Below are 18,597 nucleotides of genomic sequence, written 5' to 3' on the forward strand. Positions count from 1 at the left end.
TTTTAATAGTGGCAAGGGATCTTTTATATGCACCATCCCACAGACAGGATAGCACATACCACAGCCTTTGAAATATCAGTCGTGGTGCATTGACTAGAACGTGAAATGGCCTAATGGGCCCAACGACGGAGATCGATCTTAGACTAGCCGCACATCAGACGATCTTTTTACCACTGGGCTATGTCCCGCCCTAATAATTAGTGCAGTCTTATAAAGAAATGCTTGAATGTTAAAGAAAGCAGAAGATATTTCCGCGGCTGCCATTGACGCCATACATTTCACAGTTGACAAACTTAAAGACAAGAAACTACTTTCAAAATCCGTTTGTACGTTATTGTGAGTTTTTGGTTCGTTAATCGTATCTGACGTGATTAGCGTAGAGCAAAGAGACAGTTTGACTTCTGTTGACGATAACGAGAGTTGCCAAAGCGTGATAATCCATTGTATAGTGTATAGACAGATTATCACAAACTGGCGTGTTTCATACAAATTATCGCAAATGTGACAGACAAAAAGAAAGGAATGTCTGATTTACGACACCTTAGCACATTTTAAAACTGCGCTTGCGTGTTAGATGTCTTCCACGTTGCCATGGGAGAGGAGAAACATGCTGCTGCCAAATAAGTCACTTTTACCGTTTAGCGGCAAGTAGTTGTTAATATTTGCCTTCAAACAAACGGGGAAACATACACCATGGCCTTCAGTATACCACCCGGGAAGCACTGGTAGGAAACTAGGAATCATAAAACATAGCTCACACGAGCGCTAAACCATTGAACTATATATATTATGCCGCTTTTAAACCCCGTTCTCACTTGAACGATTTTTTACGCGAATTCCGTGCGACCACCAAATCGTACAGGGCGTAGTGGAGTCGCACGGCAGTATGTTGATGATTCGCACACGTTGTAGGGATGTCGTGTTTATTTCGGACATGTCGCATGCCGGTGCGACATTTTTCAAATGTTTAAAATTATCGTACGGTTGTCTCTAGGTTCGCACAGTTCGCATTGGTCGCATAGAGGTTGCACAGCAGTCGCACGGCAGTATGATAGGTCGCACGGGAGTCGTACGTGAGTCTTAAGGGATGTGAGATGTGCGACTCCCAGCGGACCCCCTGCGACTCCCGTGCGACATCCATCAGACTTCCGTGCAACTGTCGTGCAACCTGTGCAAAGCTCATGCGAGCGTATGCGAGCCCGGTGCAGAAAGGCAGTCGCATGGCAGTTGCACAAGTGAGACTGCGGGGGGGGGGGGGGGGGGGGGGGGGGGGGACGACCCTAGGTAATTCGTACGGGAATCGCACGGCTGTACAATCTTCTAGTCGCACCGCAGTTGTACGAAAAATCGTTCAAGTGAGAACTGGGCTTTAGTGTTTTCCTTTCCAGCCAGGACCCAATTTCACAAAACATTGTAAGCCTAGTTTTGCACGTAAACGTAAATTTACGACTAAACCACAGTTCTTATACTATTATAGTTCAACAAATTTAACATAGTTTGAAGAACACATATTTCATTTTCTTTTGTCGTTAAAATACTCCATCTTCCGTAATGATGTAATTTGTTGCATGAAATCGACTCCAAACACGTGTAAACGCACGACCGGTATAACTGCTAGTATCAGACGTAAACTTACCATGTTTCGTGAAATGGGCCCCAGTGCCCCGCGATTGATATATCAAAGGTCGTGGCATGTGCTGTCCTGCCTGTGGGAAAGTACATATACTGGTAAATGATACCTTGCTGCTAATGGAAAATGTAGCGGGTTTCTTTTAAGAAATTTGGGTTTCTTTTAAGACTTCGGGTTTCTTTTAAGACTTCGGATCATAGTTACCAAATATTTGACATCCAATAGTCGATGGTTAATAAATCAATGTGCTCTAGTTGTGTCGTTAAACAAAACAAACTTTAACTTTGAATATCCGAATAATGTCCGAGGTTTACCATACATCAAGAGATCAGATCCGGTTGTTGTGAAGCACGTCTGTTTGTTCGCTCTGATCTGGATTAACGTCTACACACAATAGGGGAACGGGACTGGAGTACTGTACTTATACCAATACACGTATTTAACCATATGATATTGTGGTGCATTATATCGGGTGATAGAAAACAGTCCCACGGTTTGAAGCTGAATACTGGAAAACGTATGCAATACAGAACAATGGAATTTTGCACTGAACTAGGTTAGTGTGTCGTGTATTGCTGATAAAATATAAATTTGATACATTGCTTACTTTTAAAATGCACCATCCCACCATCCCACCATGGTACAAAACATAAGTTTAAAAACCTATACCACTGCCAAGCTATTTAACATCTAATGTATGTAGTACAAATAGATGATCGACCAAGCCACCATCATCTGATGTCCTGCAAAGTCCAAACGTCTTGTTCTTCTAGGATAAAGCGCATTTGTTACTTCTGCGAGAGATTGTCCCCCCCCCCCCCCCCCCCCCCCCCCCCCCCCCCAAACACTTTGATATGTCTTGTTTGTTTTTTTATGTTCCCCGACTGCAACCCTTTGGACTATTCAATATGGGACAGTGTTCCGAGAAACCGGTAGAATAATTTTTTTTTTAAATCTCGAAATGCTGAGATCAAATATAACACTTGAAAAAATAAAGAAGTGTGTTTCATCCTGGGAAAAACAGACACTGAGTAGGTTTCCACTGATATATAGAGAATAATACACGAGTGGCCGTTAGATACCATTTATTTTACGAGTTGTTTTAAAACGTATCTAACAAGTGAAAGCAAGTTGAATACCTTTTTTAAACAACGAGTTGTAAAATAAATGGTATCTAACGGACACGAATGTAGTATTATATTTCTTACAAATCCTCAAAAAAACAAACAACAGGTTTTAAGCAAATTTTGACATCTTTTTTCGACTAAAAGTTATTTACAGCCCTTGAGATTGTATCTAACTTACGCGTCACAATTATTATTTTTAAATTTGACCGTGCTGTTGTTTCATTGGATGGTATGACATTGGTGACCAGGTCATCACCTAGCAGGAGCCAGTCATGTTTTGAAATTGTTAACACACGTATATGTATTAACAAGTATGTGTTATCAAAAATAACGAATGATGTTCTCACCAACGGGTGTGTAAGAAAAAGAGTTTTTGATATTACGTTTTATATTATGCTCCATTTTAAAAGTAAGCCCCATGTATTTCAATGAATCTTTTAGTACTAATACACAACATAATAAACTTTCATATGTTTTGTATTACACATTTTTCTAGGTATTCAACCACAAAACTTTAAATTGAAATTATGTTTGCATCAATTGATATAACAGTAGTATATTTTATACGTGGCGGGGACAACAATGGAATACAATGGAAAACGCCACCGTGCACCGCCGGAACAATGGCCGACGCCACCAGTACAATGGGTGCATACCTGTTATCTTTCAAGGTCATGCATGTCATACCTGTTATCTTTCAAGGTCATGCGTGTCATACTTTTATCTTTGAAGGACATACCAGTTCAAATCGGTGCGTATCTGTTATCTTTCAAGTGTGTTGTAACGAGTGCGATTGGCTCACTTGAAAAGTACATTTGAAAATGACATTATTGAAAGTGCATAATAATGAAAGTGTTTGAGATATGTATACTGTAATGTATTTCTGTGTATCATATAAATTAACGAATACAAACAATACTTTTAGTTGACGTTAGTGCTTTGTAGATTACATTTGATTGTTAACCATGACTGAAAACGAATGTTTGATAAAAATAACAACTCCTACAACCATTACAGTTGTAGGTGGAAGTGGAAGTGGGAAAACGTTTTTTACAAAGCGTGTTTTGGAGAATGCAAACGTTGTGTTTGACGTAGCACCTAAACTCATTGTTTATTGTTACGTTGTGTGGCAGGACGTGTACACAGATATTCAACACTCCATTCCTAATATATTGTTTTATGAGGGACTACCGACACAGGAAGAGCTGTACACATGGACAGACGAGGCACAGAAACATATGGTGTTGGTATTGGACGATCTGATGATGGAAGTATGCAACAGTCAACTCATGTTAAAACTTTATTCTACTCTGTCACATCATTTGGGTATTACTTGCATTAGTTTCCAACAAAGTCTTTACCCTAAAGGAACGTGTTCTCGAACCATGAGTTTAAATACCCATTTGTTCGTGTTAATGGCTAATGCTCGATCAGCGCATGAATATAAGATTTTTGCTTCACAGATATTTCCCAGGCAGTCGAAGTACTTTGCTGAGTCATATCAAGATGTTGTGCACCATACACTGATGTCGAATATGGACGACTACGTACGGGTATATTACCTGGAGAACTCTGTACTGTATATCTCCCTAAAGACTAATATAAACATTTGATGTGTACGAGAAATGCTCATTTGTGTAATTGTATTCGACATGAGCAAACAGTACTCTTGGATCATTGTGGCGTACCCACGTGCTAAACCAGAGAGAGTATTATCGGAGGGCACACAGTGGTATAAAAGCAAGTCTGAAGCTATTGACTCACTCAAACGTGTTATCGCACATGGTGTTGACATTCCAGATTGTTGGGGTGGGCCGTACTACTTCACAGTTAGGAGATCAGTTTACGTTGTAAATTATGACAGACTTAATTAATGAAATTTTGAGTTACTTGAAACTTTTCAATGATGCATGTATCAAACCGAGACGGGCTCTGTTGATTCAAGCATCACTCGCACAATCCAAGGCATTGATGGAAGTGGATTAAATATATTCAGGCTTCAGTTGAACAAAATCCATCATGGGATCAACATCATGCCCTGAGTGTGGGAACAGTTTTTCCAGACATGATAATATGCAAAGGCACCGAAGACAGATGCACCGGCCAGACACCCCTCCTCCACCTCCTCCTCAATTACTCCCATATACTCCTCCTCCACCTCCTCCTCAATTACTCCCATATACTCCTCCTCCTCCTCCTCCTCTTCCTCCTCAAAGGTCTTTGTCAGCGACACAGTTAGCAACTTCAGGATTTCCAGCTGAACAATATGGAGAACCTTTCAAATTTACTATCCCGTCTAATGCTGTTTTTGTGGGCCCAAGTGGATGTGGGAAAACTATGTTTATGTATCAAATACTCCAAAAAGGACTCATCAAGCCGACACCTAACAACATCATATGGTGGTACACAGAGTGGCAGCCGCTTTACAACACTATTCGTGAAAGAATGCCCCAAGTGCAGTTTGAGAAAGGTATCCCCTACAACTTACAGGACGACAATTTCTTTAATGCACGCAACAACAATGTTTTAATTCTGGATGATCATATGACGGAGGCCAAGGATGACAAACGCATTTCTCAGTTATTTACAAGAACTTCACATCACAAGAATGTAACTAATTTTCTTCTGTTACAAAACTTGTTTCCAAGAGGCAAGGAGTCACGTGATATTGCTCTTAACTCTCACTACGTGACTTTGTTCAATTCACCCATTGACAGACAGCAAGTGAACTTGTTTGCGAGAAGAATTTACCCCAGTAATAGTGATCGTTTTATGTCAGTTTATGAGACTGCTGTTCAGAAACCTTACGGCAATCTCACGATCGATTTGCGACCATCAACTCACGAGAATAACAGACTTAAACCCAATATTTTAGACATTCCAGCACGGATCCAACAACTGCGGTCCACCCAACCCACAGACCACGGAATTAAGCATTACAGTAATACTTTAAAAGACGTTTCTTCGCCGCCCGACAGTCAGATTCCTTCAGATACCCGAGCCGTAGACACTGTTAAATCATTTTCTGAAACCGGTAGCAATTTGGGACAAGAGGAATATACTGACGAAGACTTGGGCGAATCCAGTGACGAGACAGGTTCATTTATTATGGCTACTGCTTGTACCGATTGTGGCGTTTTGTTTGGTAATATGACGGACTTACAACGCCATATTAAAAACGTGTGTCCTGAGAACGAATTGGTACAACCCCGAAAACGCACCAAATACCATGATGAAGACACCAACAGTCATGACATTTTTAACTCGCAGAAAGGAGACGGAAAACACATGTTTGATAAACGAGACCATGATCTGACTATAGAATGGCAGAATGTCGGCTTACAACGTGTGTGGGGTCGTGTTCGTGCAAACCATCTAGAAAACATGAAACTCAGACGTAAGAAATATCAACAGCAAGGAAAGACACAAGAGTGGATAGAGAGAAAACTAGCGCGACTGTGGGAACATGAATTAGTCAAAACACTGATTGTTATCATTGAATTTACAAAGTATTTTTTCAAAAGCACCTTTGTTTCGATTTATATTCGATAGTTTAAACAAAACAGATCCTAACACAGATCACACGGTGATAAAGGACAAGATCAAGCTACTGTTGAAACCCATCATGAAAGACATTATACCACATGTAGACCTGACAGAAGAAGAAGAAAGCGAGTCGGAATCTAATCATTCAGATCTTTCTGAAATGAGTGAACCGGAATAGCATACTTAAGTTTATTCTATACATTTGTATGTTCACAGTTACATAGACCATTGGCCAGTCCGGACATTAAAAACAGCATGGTTGTCAATAGGAAGCGACCAAAACTCATTCACATAATCAAATCACATTCAGTCGTGGTAAAGAATGGAAAGAAGAAACCAGTTGTTTTGTTTCTGAAAAGACAGGCAGACCTTGGTCCACCCGGGAAGAAATTCTTTTAAAACATATGACCGAAGTGAACGTTTGTAAATGCACAGGATTAGATGTAACATGTATTTTTCGCTGTTGTTTATTTTACAAATGTAATGAATTGTATGTACTACTAATCCAATAAAGTACATTTGTTCATGATATTGAATGAATTGTTATTTTGTCATTGAATACAGATACTAAGAGTAATGGAAATAAGTACATTTAAAAAGGATAATTGGGAAACAAAGTTGTGGTGGACTTACGATTTTGTGTGTGTGTGTGTGTGTGTGTGTGTGTGTGTGTGTGTGTATATATATATATATATATATATATATATATATATATATATATATATATATATATATTCTAACAACACCACTAGAGAACATTAGTTTATTAATTATTAACCATTGTTTTCCATTAGCAACACTGGATCTTTTAGATGTAGGTTCTCACAAACAGTAAAGCACGTGTATGTCAAAGCCTTTGATATACCAGTTGTGATTTACTGGTTGGGACGGAGTAACCGCAATCAGCTAAATGGATCCACCGAGCAACGCAAGCACCTCAAGCGAACATACACCCAAATGAGCTATGTATTCATGCTTGTGTATGGCAAACAAATAGAAAGTCCAGCTATAAGAAGTATATTTTCGTAATGAGAATTGCTTGTACGATCACTTGTTGCTATGAAAACAAAAAATTGTAATGTAAGCGACTGTCCGCTTTCAAACAGTCATGTCTGACCGAATATTTGTGTTACCTGATAGGATATTTAATCAGTAGCGGTCACACCATGTCACCGCAATAATTGTCGAAACTGTTTATTAGCACAGCATGGCGATCATAAAGGAGGCTAGGTGTTAATGTAAAGATTCTGCTATGTGTACAGAGTAGAGATTACACTGCGGTCACACTATGACATTGCAAGCATTTTGAATCTCCTGGCAAACTGTTAGTAGCAAAGCACGGCGATCATATAGGAGGTTGGGTTTTTGTGTAAAAAAATAAATAAAAACAGCTTAAAACAGACGAACGGAAATATATGCGTTACTTTGAGACAAAAGCTCACTGCATAAATATAATGTACAGCAAAGGGAAATTATCAGTGGTGCAACCTACGTTATTTTGAAATTAACGTATTGTACTTAACAGTAAACTATTTTGAAATTAACGTATTGTACTTGTCAGTAAACTATTTTATAGCAATGAGAATACTGGTGCTTTTAATGTGCTGTTCAGTATATTTGTTTTAAAAAGAGGAAATAAATAAACAAAACAAATTATATTTTATATATTTATTATATTAATGTAAAATTATGTGCTTTGGATAGCTAAATTCAAAGTGTTTGGGATACCCATTCAGTAATGTGTTTTGGAATACACATTCAATAATGTGTTTTGGAACACCCATTCAGTAATGTGTTTTAGGATATCTATTCAGTAATGTGTTTTAGGATACCTGTTCAGAAATGTGGTTTGGAATACTGACTTGTGATGGTGTTTTGTTCGGATACCTATTCAGAAAAGTGTTTTAGGATACCTGTTCAGAAATGTGGTTTGGAATACTGACTTGTGATGGTGTTTTGTTCGGATACCTATTCAGAAAAGTGTTTATTTTGAAATTATTATTCCTCTGCTTTCGAGTAAACAATTATAATAAAATACTGTAGTAAACACCCCTTGATAATGGTAAGGTCTCACAACAAAGAAACATAATAACATAACAACGTACATAATTTTAACATCAATTTATTAATAATTTACAACATAATGCATATTTGCTGTAGTATACTGTATTATTTAGTTTACAATATGTAGTGAGTTACATGGAATACACGATTGCGTACAGTATCTAAAGTATTTACATATAAAATTGTATACAAATGCATCATTCTGTAATTTATCTTCACTGAACTGATTCACAATTTCGTTCATTATCAGTTCAGTTTTACATTTCTGTAGCAGGTAATACAAACAATAAAATGCACACGTTCTGCTATTTGAAGGGATTTGCTATTGTAAACATAAGATGAACTGTGTTTCTTTAAAAATTCTACAAACTTCTTGTTATAGTATTCAGGTGGTTTCCCAAAACTATCGAAAAACTCTGCTTTGTTTTTGTTAAAATAGAACGCCACCCAATGTTTGCCGGGAAGGTGAGATGGGTCCGTGTTTACAATACACCCCCATTGTCCACCACGAGTTATTCGTGGTAAAGTATTACTCGAATACACACCAACGATGTACGAACGAAGATCTGGGTCACAATTAATCGCACATTGCATTTGTATACCATTCATGGTTTTATTTAACAAACACGTTCCTAGTCTGATCGATTTCAATCAAGCTGGGGAATTCACCATACACTATGCAACTGACAGTCTTTGTCAATGCAGATTTAAACTGTACTTCTAACCGTAAATTACCACTCTTAAGCAAACTTAAATAATTAGAGTCAACAAATACGGCTTCAAGACTGAACACAAATAGTCCATTTCCAAAAGCAAATTCCGTTCTTTCAATGTAATTTCCACTGTTTTGATTCCAATTGTTCAACCCCTCGAACAAATTCACGTAGGCGCTCACGTCGTCTCCTTCGATGGGTCGAGCAGGCACACTGACACCATCTAAATACAATCCCACCGTTTTCACAAATGAACTCTGAAAATTAAACGGGTTCTTTGTATAAGATCCATTCACACCGTCTCCATCGACAAACCCAACAACCAACCTGTTTGGACACTGCGACTGAAACACACTATCCCAAACATAACTATGTTGTGAAGAAGCAATACTGCTTATTTTAACCTCTGTTTTAGTGAATGGATACAGAGTGTTGGACTTTTCAAATAGCTTGTTGTGCGTTAAAATAAGAGCACTGTTCATTTTCAGTTTACATATCTTAAAATAAATATCTTGCAGGTCGATCTTGTACTCCTGACCCGACTTGCCAGACATCAGACAAAAGGGGCTTGAGGTCCGAAATAATTTAACAGTTATGTCCACACCATTCACAAGGTACCTGCCTATGTTAAAAATATCTTCACACAGGGGTCCTTCCATAGTAACCGTTTTACTGTCTGCAATGAACGTTCCTCGATCTGATAATCCAGAATTGATACCAGTAATGGGATCGGTGCTTTCGATATCCGCTTGTGTTTCTGCGGTGTCCTTGTAAAACAGCTGAGACTGAAGTTGAGATTTTTTAGCGTCTTCTCCGTAATTCAGTAAGGTTTGAATATATGCTTTGTAGGGATAGTGATTGTTCGCCGAACTCACTAATTGACCTTGTAAATACACCGCGACTTGCGACCACAGAGCTTGCATGAACAGATTTACTGGAGCCACGTGTTCATCTTTACCCAGAACCGTTCCGTCGGAGTGACTCACTTTCAGTTTAACATGCAAACGACTTCGTTTCAAATCCACGTAGTCGCTTCCACTGTTAGAAATTTGGAATTCAACTGGCGACGAATCAGTAATTTGACTGACTGGTCTGACGTCTACATAGTAATGTTGAAACACACTTGTTTGATATGGAGGCATAGAAAACAGATCCAAGGCACTGGGTAAACCTTCCACAAAGTCTTTGTCCGTGAGCAGCGACATATTGTTATCTGTTTATACAAAGATATCGTTTTCGTCAATAGGTGATTTATACCTCGATGCGGGAATTCGTTTTTTCTGTGGTGTCATGCGTCTGACCTTTTTGCTTCTGACGATTTGTTTGCCAGATTTTCTTTTTATAGCCATCTTGCGTTCTTGTTCAGCTTCAGCACGTTCTACCACGTCTTGTGTCTGAGATGTCACTTCTATTTTGGCTGTTTTTGTATTTTTGTTGTTGTCGACACTGTTTACATGCCTCGGTATAATAGGAATCATGTAAGAAACCACTTGTCCTTGTAATTCCCAACTCCAGATCCCACTTGCTTGTTAAAATGAACAACATTCTTTGTTTGCTTATCAAAATACTTTAACCATTTACTGACATCAGGAATGTAAAGTTTTCGATCCATGGTAAATTACTCCAGAAATGGAAAATGTCTCAGAAGTAATGTCACACTCGTGTTCCCTTTGATAAATGAAACCGAAGAGCCCGACACTGTTCTTATATGTATATCAATGTAAGCACTGTCGTTCACTACCACGGGTATGTTCCACAGTGTGTTAAACTGGTATCGAGGACCGTCTCGTAAATCGACACGTCTCAGCAATGCCACCAACCCATCACCCACTAGACTGCTGTCACATAGATTACACAACACGTCCACTTGTAAATCGTTCATATTGTGTATATCAGTTTCTCCGAAATTCAAATCCACAAGAGACACAATCCAAACACCTTCAAACGTTAATCTTTGGTTTAACATTACGCGAAAATGATAGGGGTTGTTATCAGGAAACACCGCTTTGGAGTCTGTGCTCTTCAATATAATGTACTTCTCCATGACTCACACAGTTTTCAGTTCACCTTCTTCTACGTACGAATCGAAACTAGGTGGCCACCCTAACCACCGAACTAAATAGTACACTTTTCCCTTTTCCTTCTTTTTTCTCAGCACTTTTTCGATTTTCCACAGAATTTTCCACTTTCTGAAGTTCAGCTGTATAAAATATACCTTTCAGCACTTCATCGTGAAAATCACGCAGTTTGTATACTGGAATACCTTGACGTCTACTTCTAGAATGGATTTTGAACAACTCTTCTGTCCACCTCAAGTCTTGTTCCTTTGTGAACGATTTTCGCAAATAGCTGATTCTAGTTAAATCACCCACTTCAAATACGAATTTTGCTAATGGTTTCTTTACTTTAAGTTTCTTAACCATGGGTTCGACGTACAGATGACTCCACACTTTAATTTCGTTCACTTTATTTACATCAGCCGGTGCCCACAGTCCCAGGGACGAGTGTACTGTATTGTTATAATTGTGTACTAGATCTGCTAAAACGTCTATGTATTTTTGTGTATTGTTGTAAGTCGTAAAACGAGCAATAATACTTCGAAGCGTCCTAATAATTCGTTCAGCGAAATTACTTTTGATATCTTCATTCTGCGTAACAATCAGTTTAATGTTTTCTTTTGATAAAAACTGCTTAAATACCCCTGCGAACTCTGAACCTTTGTCTACTCGAATTTTCTTGGGTACACGTTCGTCTTTTAAAATTGTTTTGAAACCTTCTAACACCGTCTCCGGTTTTTTGTTTACTAGGGGTATGGCCCACAGATATCTCGAAAGAATGTCAATAGCTATAAGCAAGTATCTAACTCCATTGTTGACTTTTGAATGGCGGCTGACGTCCATTAAATCCATGTCAAACATCTCATCTTTTTTGTTAACCCGTACTCGGAGACGCTTGAATGAACGGCTCGCTGGCTTGTGAAGACTATAAGCATCTTGTCGTTCAACCACTGTGTTACCGCTTTCAACTTGTACGTTTGTAAACCACGTTTCTTTAAAGCGTAGTGAAATTTCTTCGGTCCAAAGAACGCTCCAGCCTCTCTCGGTTTTGTATAATACTTTTCAAGTTCATTCTTTTCAGTTTCGTTGACCTTAGTTTTCACTTTGCGTACCATGTCTGAACTGAAATAGCGTAGTATATAACGTTAATTTATACACGCATACATGTTTACTTTGCAAGTCGATCTTCCAAACGTAGAATTTTAAGTACTTGTTCTTTTAAAATGTTCATCCACTCTACAGTTTTAAAATTAATATTCAAATAGTCTTTGCATTGATACTGACACAAACAAATCCAGGAGTTTTAATAAAACGGGATCTGTACAAACGAGACGTTTCCATCTACCAATGACGTCATCTTCGTTCAGTTCAACCCACGCAGTCGTGTAGTAGCGTTCGAGCATATCCTCGTGTGACAGTGTTTTACATGTGTGAGTTCTCTCCTCGTCGAACATGCATCCCATACACATTTCTTTACACAGTCGTTGAACCAGTTTGCATACTTCAAACGAATAACACAGGGTTAATAAATTTTCCAAAGATTTTCTGTTAGTAACAATATCCACTTCATCCACGAACAAACGAGTTGGACGTATTTTCCTGATAATTATTAACTTGGAACTGCTAGACAAATCGCAGAAAGAACTTTTGGCATCCATCACACATTCAATACGTTTCTTAAACCAGCGATTCGAAATGTTCACTACAGTTTCATCAAGATTGCATTCCGATCGCAACACGTATTTCCAACTAAAATAGACAGCTCGTCTGTTATCACTAGTGCTCATCTTCGAACGTAATCACTAGAAATAATTATACTTTTTCTTTATCTTATAACAGAAATTCAAACGCTTTCGTAAAGGGATGAGTCTGATTGGGTACATTTGGACGAATGGAACCGGTATCAAACAGTTTTCATACACAAATAGATATTGCATCACATTTATAAATACATCCTTTCAAAAACCCACTTTCAGTAATGTACTTTTCAAATGTACTTTTCAAGTGAGCCAATCGCACTCGTTACAACACACTTGAAAGATAACAGATACGCACCGATTTGAACTGGTATGTCCTTCAAAGATAAAAGTATGACACGCATGACCTTAAAAGATAACAGGTATGACATGCATGACCTTGAAAGATAACAGGTATGCACCCATTGTACTGGTGGCGTCGGCCATTGTTCCGGCGGTGCACGGTGGCGTTTTCCATTGTATTCCATTGTTGTCCCCGCCACGTATAAAATATACTACTTATAACTGACATGTTTTGTTCTTATCAAAATACAAATGAAAAAGTAAATTTGGGGTCATAGATATCAAATTATAAATATTTTCCAAAACGTTGCACAAAACGTCTACTTTTCTAAATTAAAAAAATTGTTTACAAAAGAAAACTTATTGTTATAAGGATAACAAGAGCCTAACACTTGAAACAAATACTGTTACATTGTTTTAGTAGAGTTATTTCAGTCGCCATATGGATGAAGGCGAAACAAAAGGTGCGCACCCTTTGTGCTGTTGTGTAATATAGATTTCAGGTGATTACTTGGTCATGACCACTGACATGTTACAGTTACTTATTGATTTAAAATCCCAATACCTCTAGATCTACTTAACCTTTTACCCCACCAAAGACGCCCATTGTGTATAAAAGACCATCTGCTTTCTGTTGATTTATTAATGTGTTTATTAAAAAATCGAAATCGATTGTTGAATCGAATATGTCGTATAATGACTGGTTAGTGAATAAAACAATAATATCAACAGTAAATCCAAGTACTTGAACTGGAAATATCACTATTAATGAAGTAGACTGGTTTGCTAAACTGATGGTGAAGGGGAAGGGAATATCTCTATGAATGTAGTAGACTGGTTTACTAAACTGATGGTGAAGGGGCAGGGAATATCTCTATGCATGTAGTAGACTGGTTTACTAAACTGATGGTGAAGGGGCAGGGAATATCTCTATGAATGTAGTAGACTGGTTTGCTAAACTGATGGTGAAGGGGAAGGGAATATCTATGAATGTAGTAAACTGGTTTACTAAACTGATGGTGAAGGTGCAAGGAATATCTCTATGAATGTAGTAGACTGGTTTACTAAACTGATAGTTTAAAGACAGTGAATGTCATTGTGAATGAAGCAGACTTGTTTTCTAAACTGATAGTTTAAAGACCGTGAATGTCATTGTGAATGAAGCAGACTTGTTTTCTAAACTGATAGTTTAAAAACAGAGAATATCACTATAAAAAGTTGACTGCTTTGCTAAACTGATAGTGTAGGCCTGCAGTTCTGTGCAAAGAAACCGCATTGACACAAGTCATACGATTTATTTATGGTAACATTTACTTGACCAACCAAACGAAGGTGTATTATTGCTAGCATAATGTTTGTGTATTGCTTATAGATAAACAATCCTTATAATATATTTTCTAAATTTTAGAAGACTGCATACATTTTAAAAACCTTTTTATATTTTTGAAATGTTTTTGTTATTACATGTTAACATCATATATACGCCGCTATCCATCCATCCGGTATTATTTCAACACTTGTTTTTTTGTTGTACTTTTGACCCATGTTTCCGTTCGTCACAGCTTTAGTTCAGTAGGGTCGATTGTTCACAGTTTTGAATGTCCCAGTAACACAGAACATTAGGATTGATCTCGATTTCACCTATTGCCAATAAATAAACTTGCGCACTTGTCTCGGTCAGAGCTTAGCGTAGGTTCTAATCCCCAATAATCCATACAACAATCGATATAAGTAGAATGATACATGTGTCTTAAAGTATTAATGAAACACGAGCCACACGGGTTTGCTGTGGGTCGAACTGTTGTACAGGCACACTCTGCGGAACGTTATGCAAGATGGCGGCAAGACAAGGCAGCAACAACCGATCCGTCAGTGCTAAACGGAATGTATCCCCTTCTCCTAGAAAAGAAGACAGAAACCTATCTGTTAGATTCGCGGAACCGACCAGAGTTGTTCGCAAGGCAAACAAGAACTCATCATCCAGAGGTCATGTTCTATTGCCCAATAAAGGACCGCGTCCAAAGACGTGTGGTCCAGCGGTTCCACATGTTCCAAGGATCGTTGTCAGTGACATATCCGAACCTGTCCGCCCATCAACGTCAGGGAATAAGATAAGACGACCATCTATGACACGCGGTGGGAATTCTAACATCGGTTCACTCACTGGCTTGACCAGAGCGGACACGCCGACACCGGAACTGGTTCTCAGATCTTCAGACGAAGGTGTAGATCAAACAGACGACAACCGTTCCGAGGCGCGGCGCGCGCTCCATCTCCCGCCCATGCGCAACCGAGCCCGATCGGTCCCGAGCGTGATCCACGTCTCCATCCCCGAAGACACGTCGTCGTCGTCGTCGCTGCTGCAGGAAGAAAAACCATCGCAGAGTATGCTCTCTCCCGCCGAACCCAGAGCGACCCGGTCCGCGCAGAGACGAGGATCTATCAACATATCGACCGATCGTCTGCTCCGGGACCTGGCACACGGCATCCAGCACGCGGAGCTTCAGGAGGAGGAGCCGGAGCCGAGGTGGTCGGCCAAGCAGCAGAACGACTGGGACCAGCTGAGGGCGTGTCGCTATCTCAGGTTCTCTAAGCGCTATGAAAACGAAATGGATAAGGAGGTAGATCCGTTTTCATCGTAAAATAAAACTCAGCAATGTCGAAGCAAAGTTAATAAAATGCATATGACCTTTGTATGTTTTCAGAAATGAAGATAAAGCAACAGACCAGCAGTGGTTGCTGTTTCATCTCAAGGATATATTCTTTGATTCAGATGATATGCGTTTTAAGACACGTGTTTCGTATTCCGTGTTAAAACTGAAAGCAAACGTGAAACACGGAAATTAAATGTTTATGTGTGTGCTATTTCATAACATATGTGCAAAGACTAAGTAGAAAGCCAATGAAAACGTGGAGAAGCAGGATGCTACAACTGCTTACAAAACTGTACTACCATAAAATAGTAAACTAACCTATTTCGTCGCTAATCCTTAAACATAATCTATTTTATCACGGAAAGGGTTTGAAAATATTGTGTTATTATGGAAAAGGTTGTTTGCATAACAACACCGTTAGTATATCGTTTCTATAATATTTTGGATTTTAAAGTGTATCAGAGAACAACCTATAGATTAATGTCATGTGTTATAGACACCAACAAACGTAGTACTGAAGGGATAACAAAATGCTATTGTTTTACATTGGGAGTGCAGTGTTCCCACAAGGCGGTGTAGGACTGATGTATTGTCCTATAGGCACCTTGCTCCCCCCCCCCCCCCCAGCTACGGCCCTGATGATCTTTAAAAACTTAAACATTTATATTATGCCAAAATAAAGGTAATTTTTCGGTATTACAGATCAAATCTAATCTATTTTGTGAAAAGTATTTTATGCCAAAGAAAGCAACAACCTGAAATCCGATAAAAAGCTGAAAGATCACATCTTTCACCACTCTCGGGCGTATACGTACGTACTTTAATACTGATGGGCCAACAGTTTCAATGACCTGTGAATGCTCTAAACATTGGTTTTATTGAAGGGGTAGATACGTACTTTACTACTAATAAGCTAACATATACGATAGTCTGTGAATGCTGGACACTTGTTCTACTGAATGGATTGATGCGTACTTTCCTACAGATGGGATAACATATACCATGGCCTGTGAATGCTGGACATTGGTTCTACTGAAAATATTGTTACATACTTTTTTAAAGATGTGTGAATATATACCATGGTCTGTGAATGCTGAACATTGGTTCTACTGAAAATATTGTTACGTACTTTCTTATAGATCGGCGAACATATATCATGGCCTGTGAATGTTGAACATTGGTTCTACTGAAAATATTCTTTCGTACTTTTTTAAAGATGGGTGAATATATACCATGGCCTGTGAATGCTAGATATTGGTTCTTCTAAAGGGGTCACCTCAAGAAAATATTCTGCTAAGAAATGACATCTCAGATTCTGTTTTATTACTGATGATGATTGTTTAGTGTTTTTCATATACACACGTTCGCGGAGGTAAAGGTGAATAGCGAAATATTTAATTTAAATACCGTTACTTGAAGTATTCGATATACGTAGATTGTTAATAATTAAACTTAGCCTATGTTTCTTAGCAAATTTTGAATATAGCTGTTCTGTTGGACATCATGTTTGGAAATGTGTCTTAAAGGTGTGATAAGAAAGTGAAACGGTAACCCAAAACATACATGTATACATCGGGGTTCGTGTTTGCAATAGCATTCTATGAAATAAGGAAGCATATAGTTTTACAGTGCTAAAACCAACCTTTTAAAACTCTATTGCAAGAACAAGGTATTTTAAAATATGTAATTCGTGTATATAATTAGTAGTGATCCATAGTTACTTGATCATATGAATATATATGTTGTACAGTTATTAAGTTATTTTATTTGAATTAAATGTTAAATAGCTCTATATTTAAAGTGTATCAGAGAACAAGCTATGGATTAATGCCATGTGTTTTATACATGTTTGTTTAATAACGTAACCAAGAAACGTATAATTGAAGGGATAACAAAATGCCATTGTTTTGCACTGGGAGTGTAGTGTTCCCGCAAGGCGGTGTTAAACGTATGTATTGTCCTATAGGCGCCGACGGCAATTGCCATACCTGTAATATGAATTGGTCATATGCATTGTTCTATATTTGTAAGCAGTTTATGCATTTATTACACGCAATAGTTTCGGAATCGATAAGTATTTACATACATACAAACACACGCACACGCACACGCACACAACAACAACAAAATTAGTCAATATGACAACTGATTATGATACAATATTGGGTCATAACCAGTGACGGCAATGCCAGTTCGTAGAAATAATACTTGAAAAAGAACCCCAATGTATTCTGAATTATGACGTGTGTAGCGATTGTAATGGTCATGACTGATAAAAAGTATGACATCATGTTTGTGTTTTGTCATATTTTGGTAATGGCGTGAAAGAAAGTTGTCTCGAATCTTCTTATTTTAGTTTTAATGTTTCCATTTACCATTTGTTTGGTTATTAAATTTAATACTATTTTATCTTGTTACTTTATTTGGAAAGTTATGATTTGATGTGTTATGTGGGTCATGGATGAATGTGACGTATTCGTAGTCACGTGTTAGTATTATAACGAGGGCCGTTTCTGGAAATCTCACGTGATTGGTAATTCCCATGCTCATCATCTATACAATAATATTCAGAATTGTATAACCACTAGTACTTGCAAAATATACACGAACAACAACAAAAAACTATTCCAGCTTAAAAACTCGGCACTTACAATACTTGGATTTGCCTGGTTAGAACACGACAGATGGATCTATTCAGCAATTATGCAACGTCCAAGGGTTTGTCCGCTTGTGGGATGTTTAGAATCAGTGCGCTTGAATGCTTGCA

General features: G+C 38.3%; 2 protein-coding genes across 2 annotated transcripts; both read right to left on the bottom strand.

Annotated features, from left to right (window-relative positions):
* Window positions 1-4,774: 4,774 nt before the first annotated feature.
* Window positions 4,775-10,285, bottom strand: LOC121374386 (uncharacterized protein F54H12.2-like). The gene is made up of 2 exons (XM_041501487.1): window positions 9,143-10,285; window positions 4,775-5,014 (listed from the first exon to the last, which is right to left on the bottom strand). Exons 1-2 carry the CDS (start codon window positions 10,283-10,285, stop codon window positions 4,775-4,777), a joined length of 1,383 nt encoding a protein of 460 aa, XP_041357421.1.
* Window positions 10,286-11,170: 885 nt separating this feature from the next.
* LOC121374387 lies at window positions 11,171-11,980 on the bottom strand. The gene has a single exon (XM_041501488.1). The coding sequence runs from the start codon at window positions 11,978-11,980 to the stop codon at window positions 11,171-11,173; it is 810 nt and encodes a 269-aa protein (XP_041357422.1).
* Window positions 11,981-18,597: the final 6,617 nt, after the last annotated feature.

Source organism: Gigantopelta aegis, chromosome 6, assembly GCF_016097555.1.
Source record: "Gigantopelta aegis isolate Gae_Host chromosome 6, Gae_host_genome, whole genome shotgun sequence".
NCBI lineage: Eukaryota > Metazoa > Mollusca > Gastropoda > Neomphalida > Peltospiridae > Gigantopelta > Gigantopelta aegis.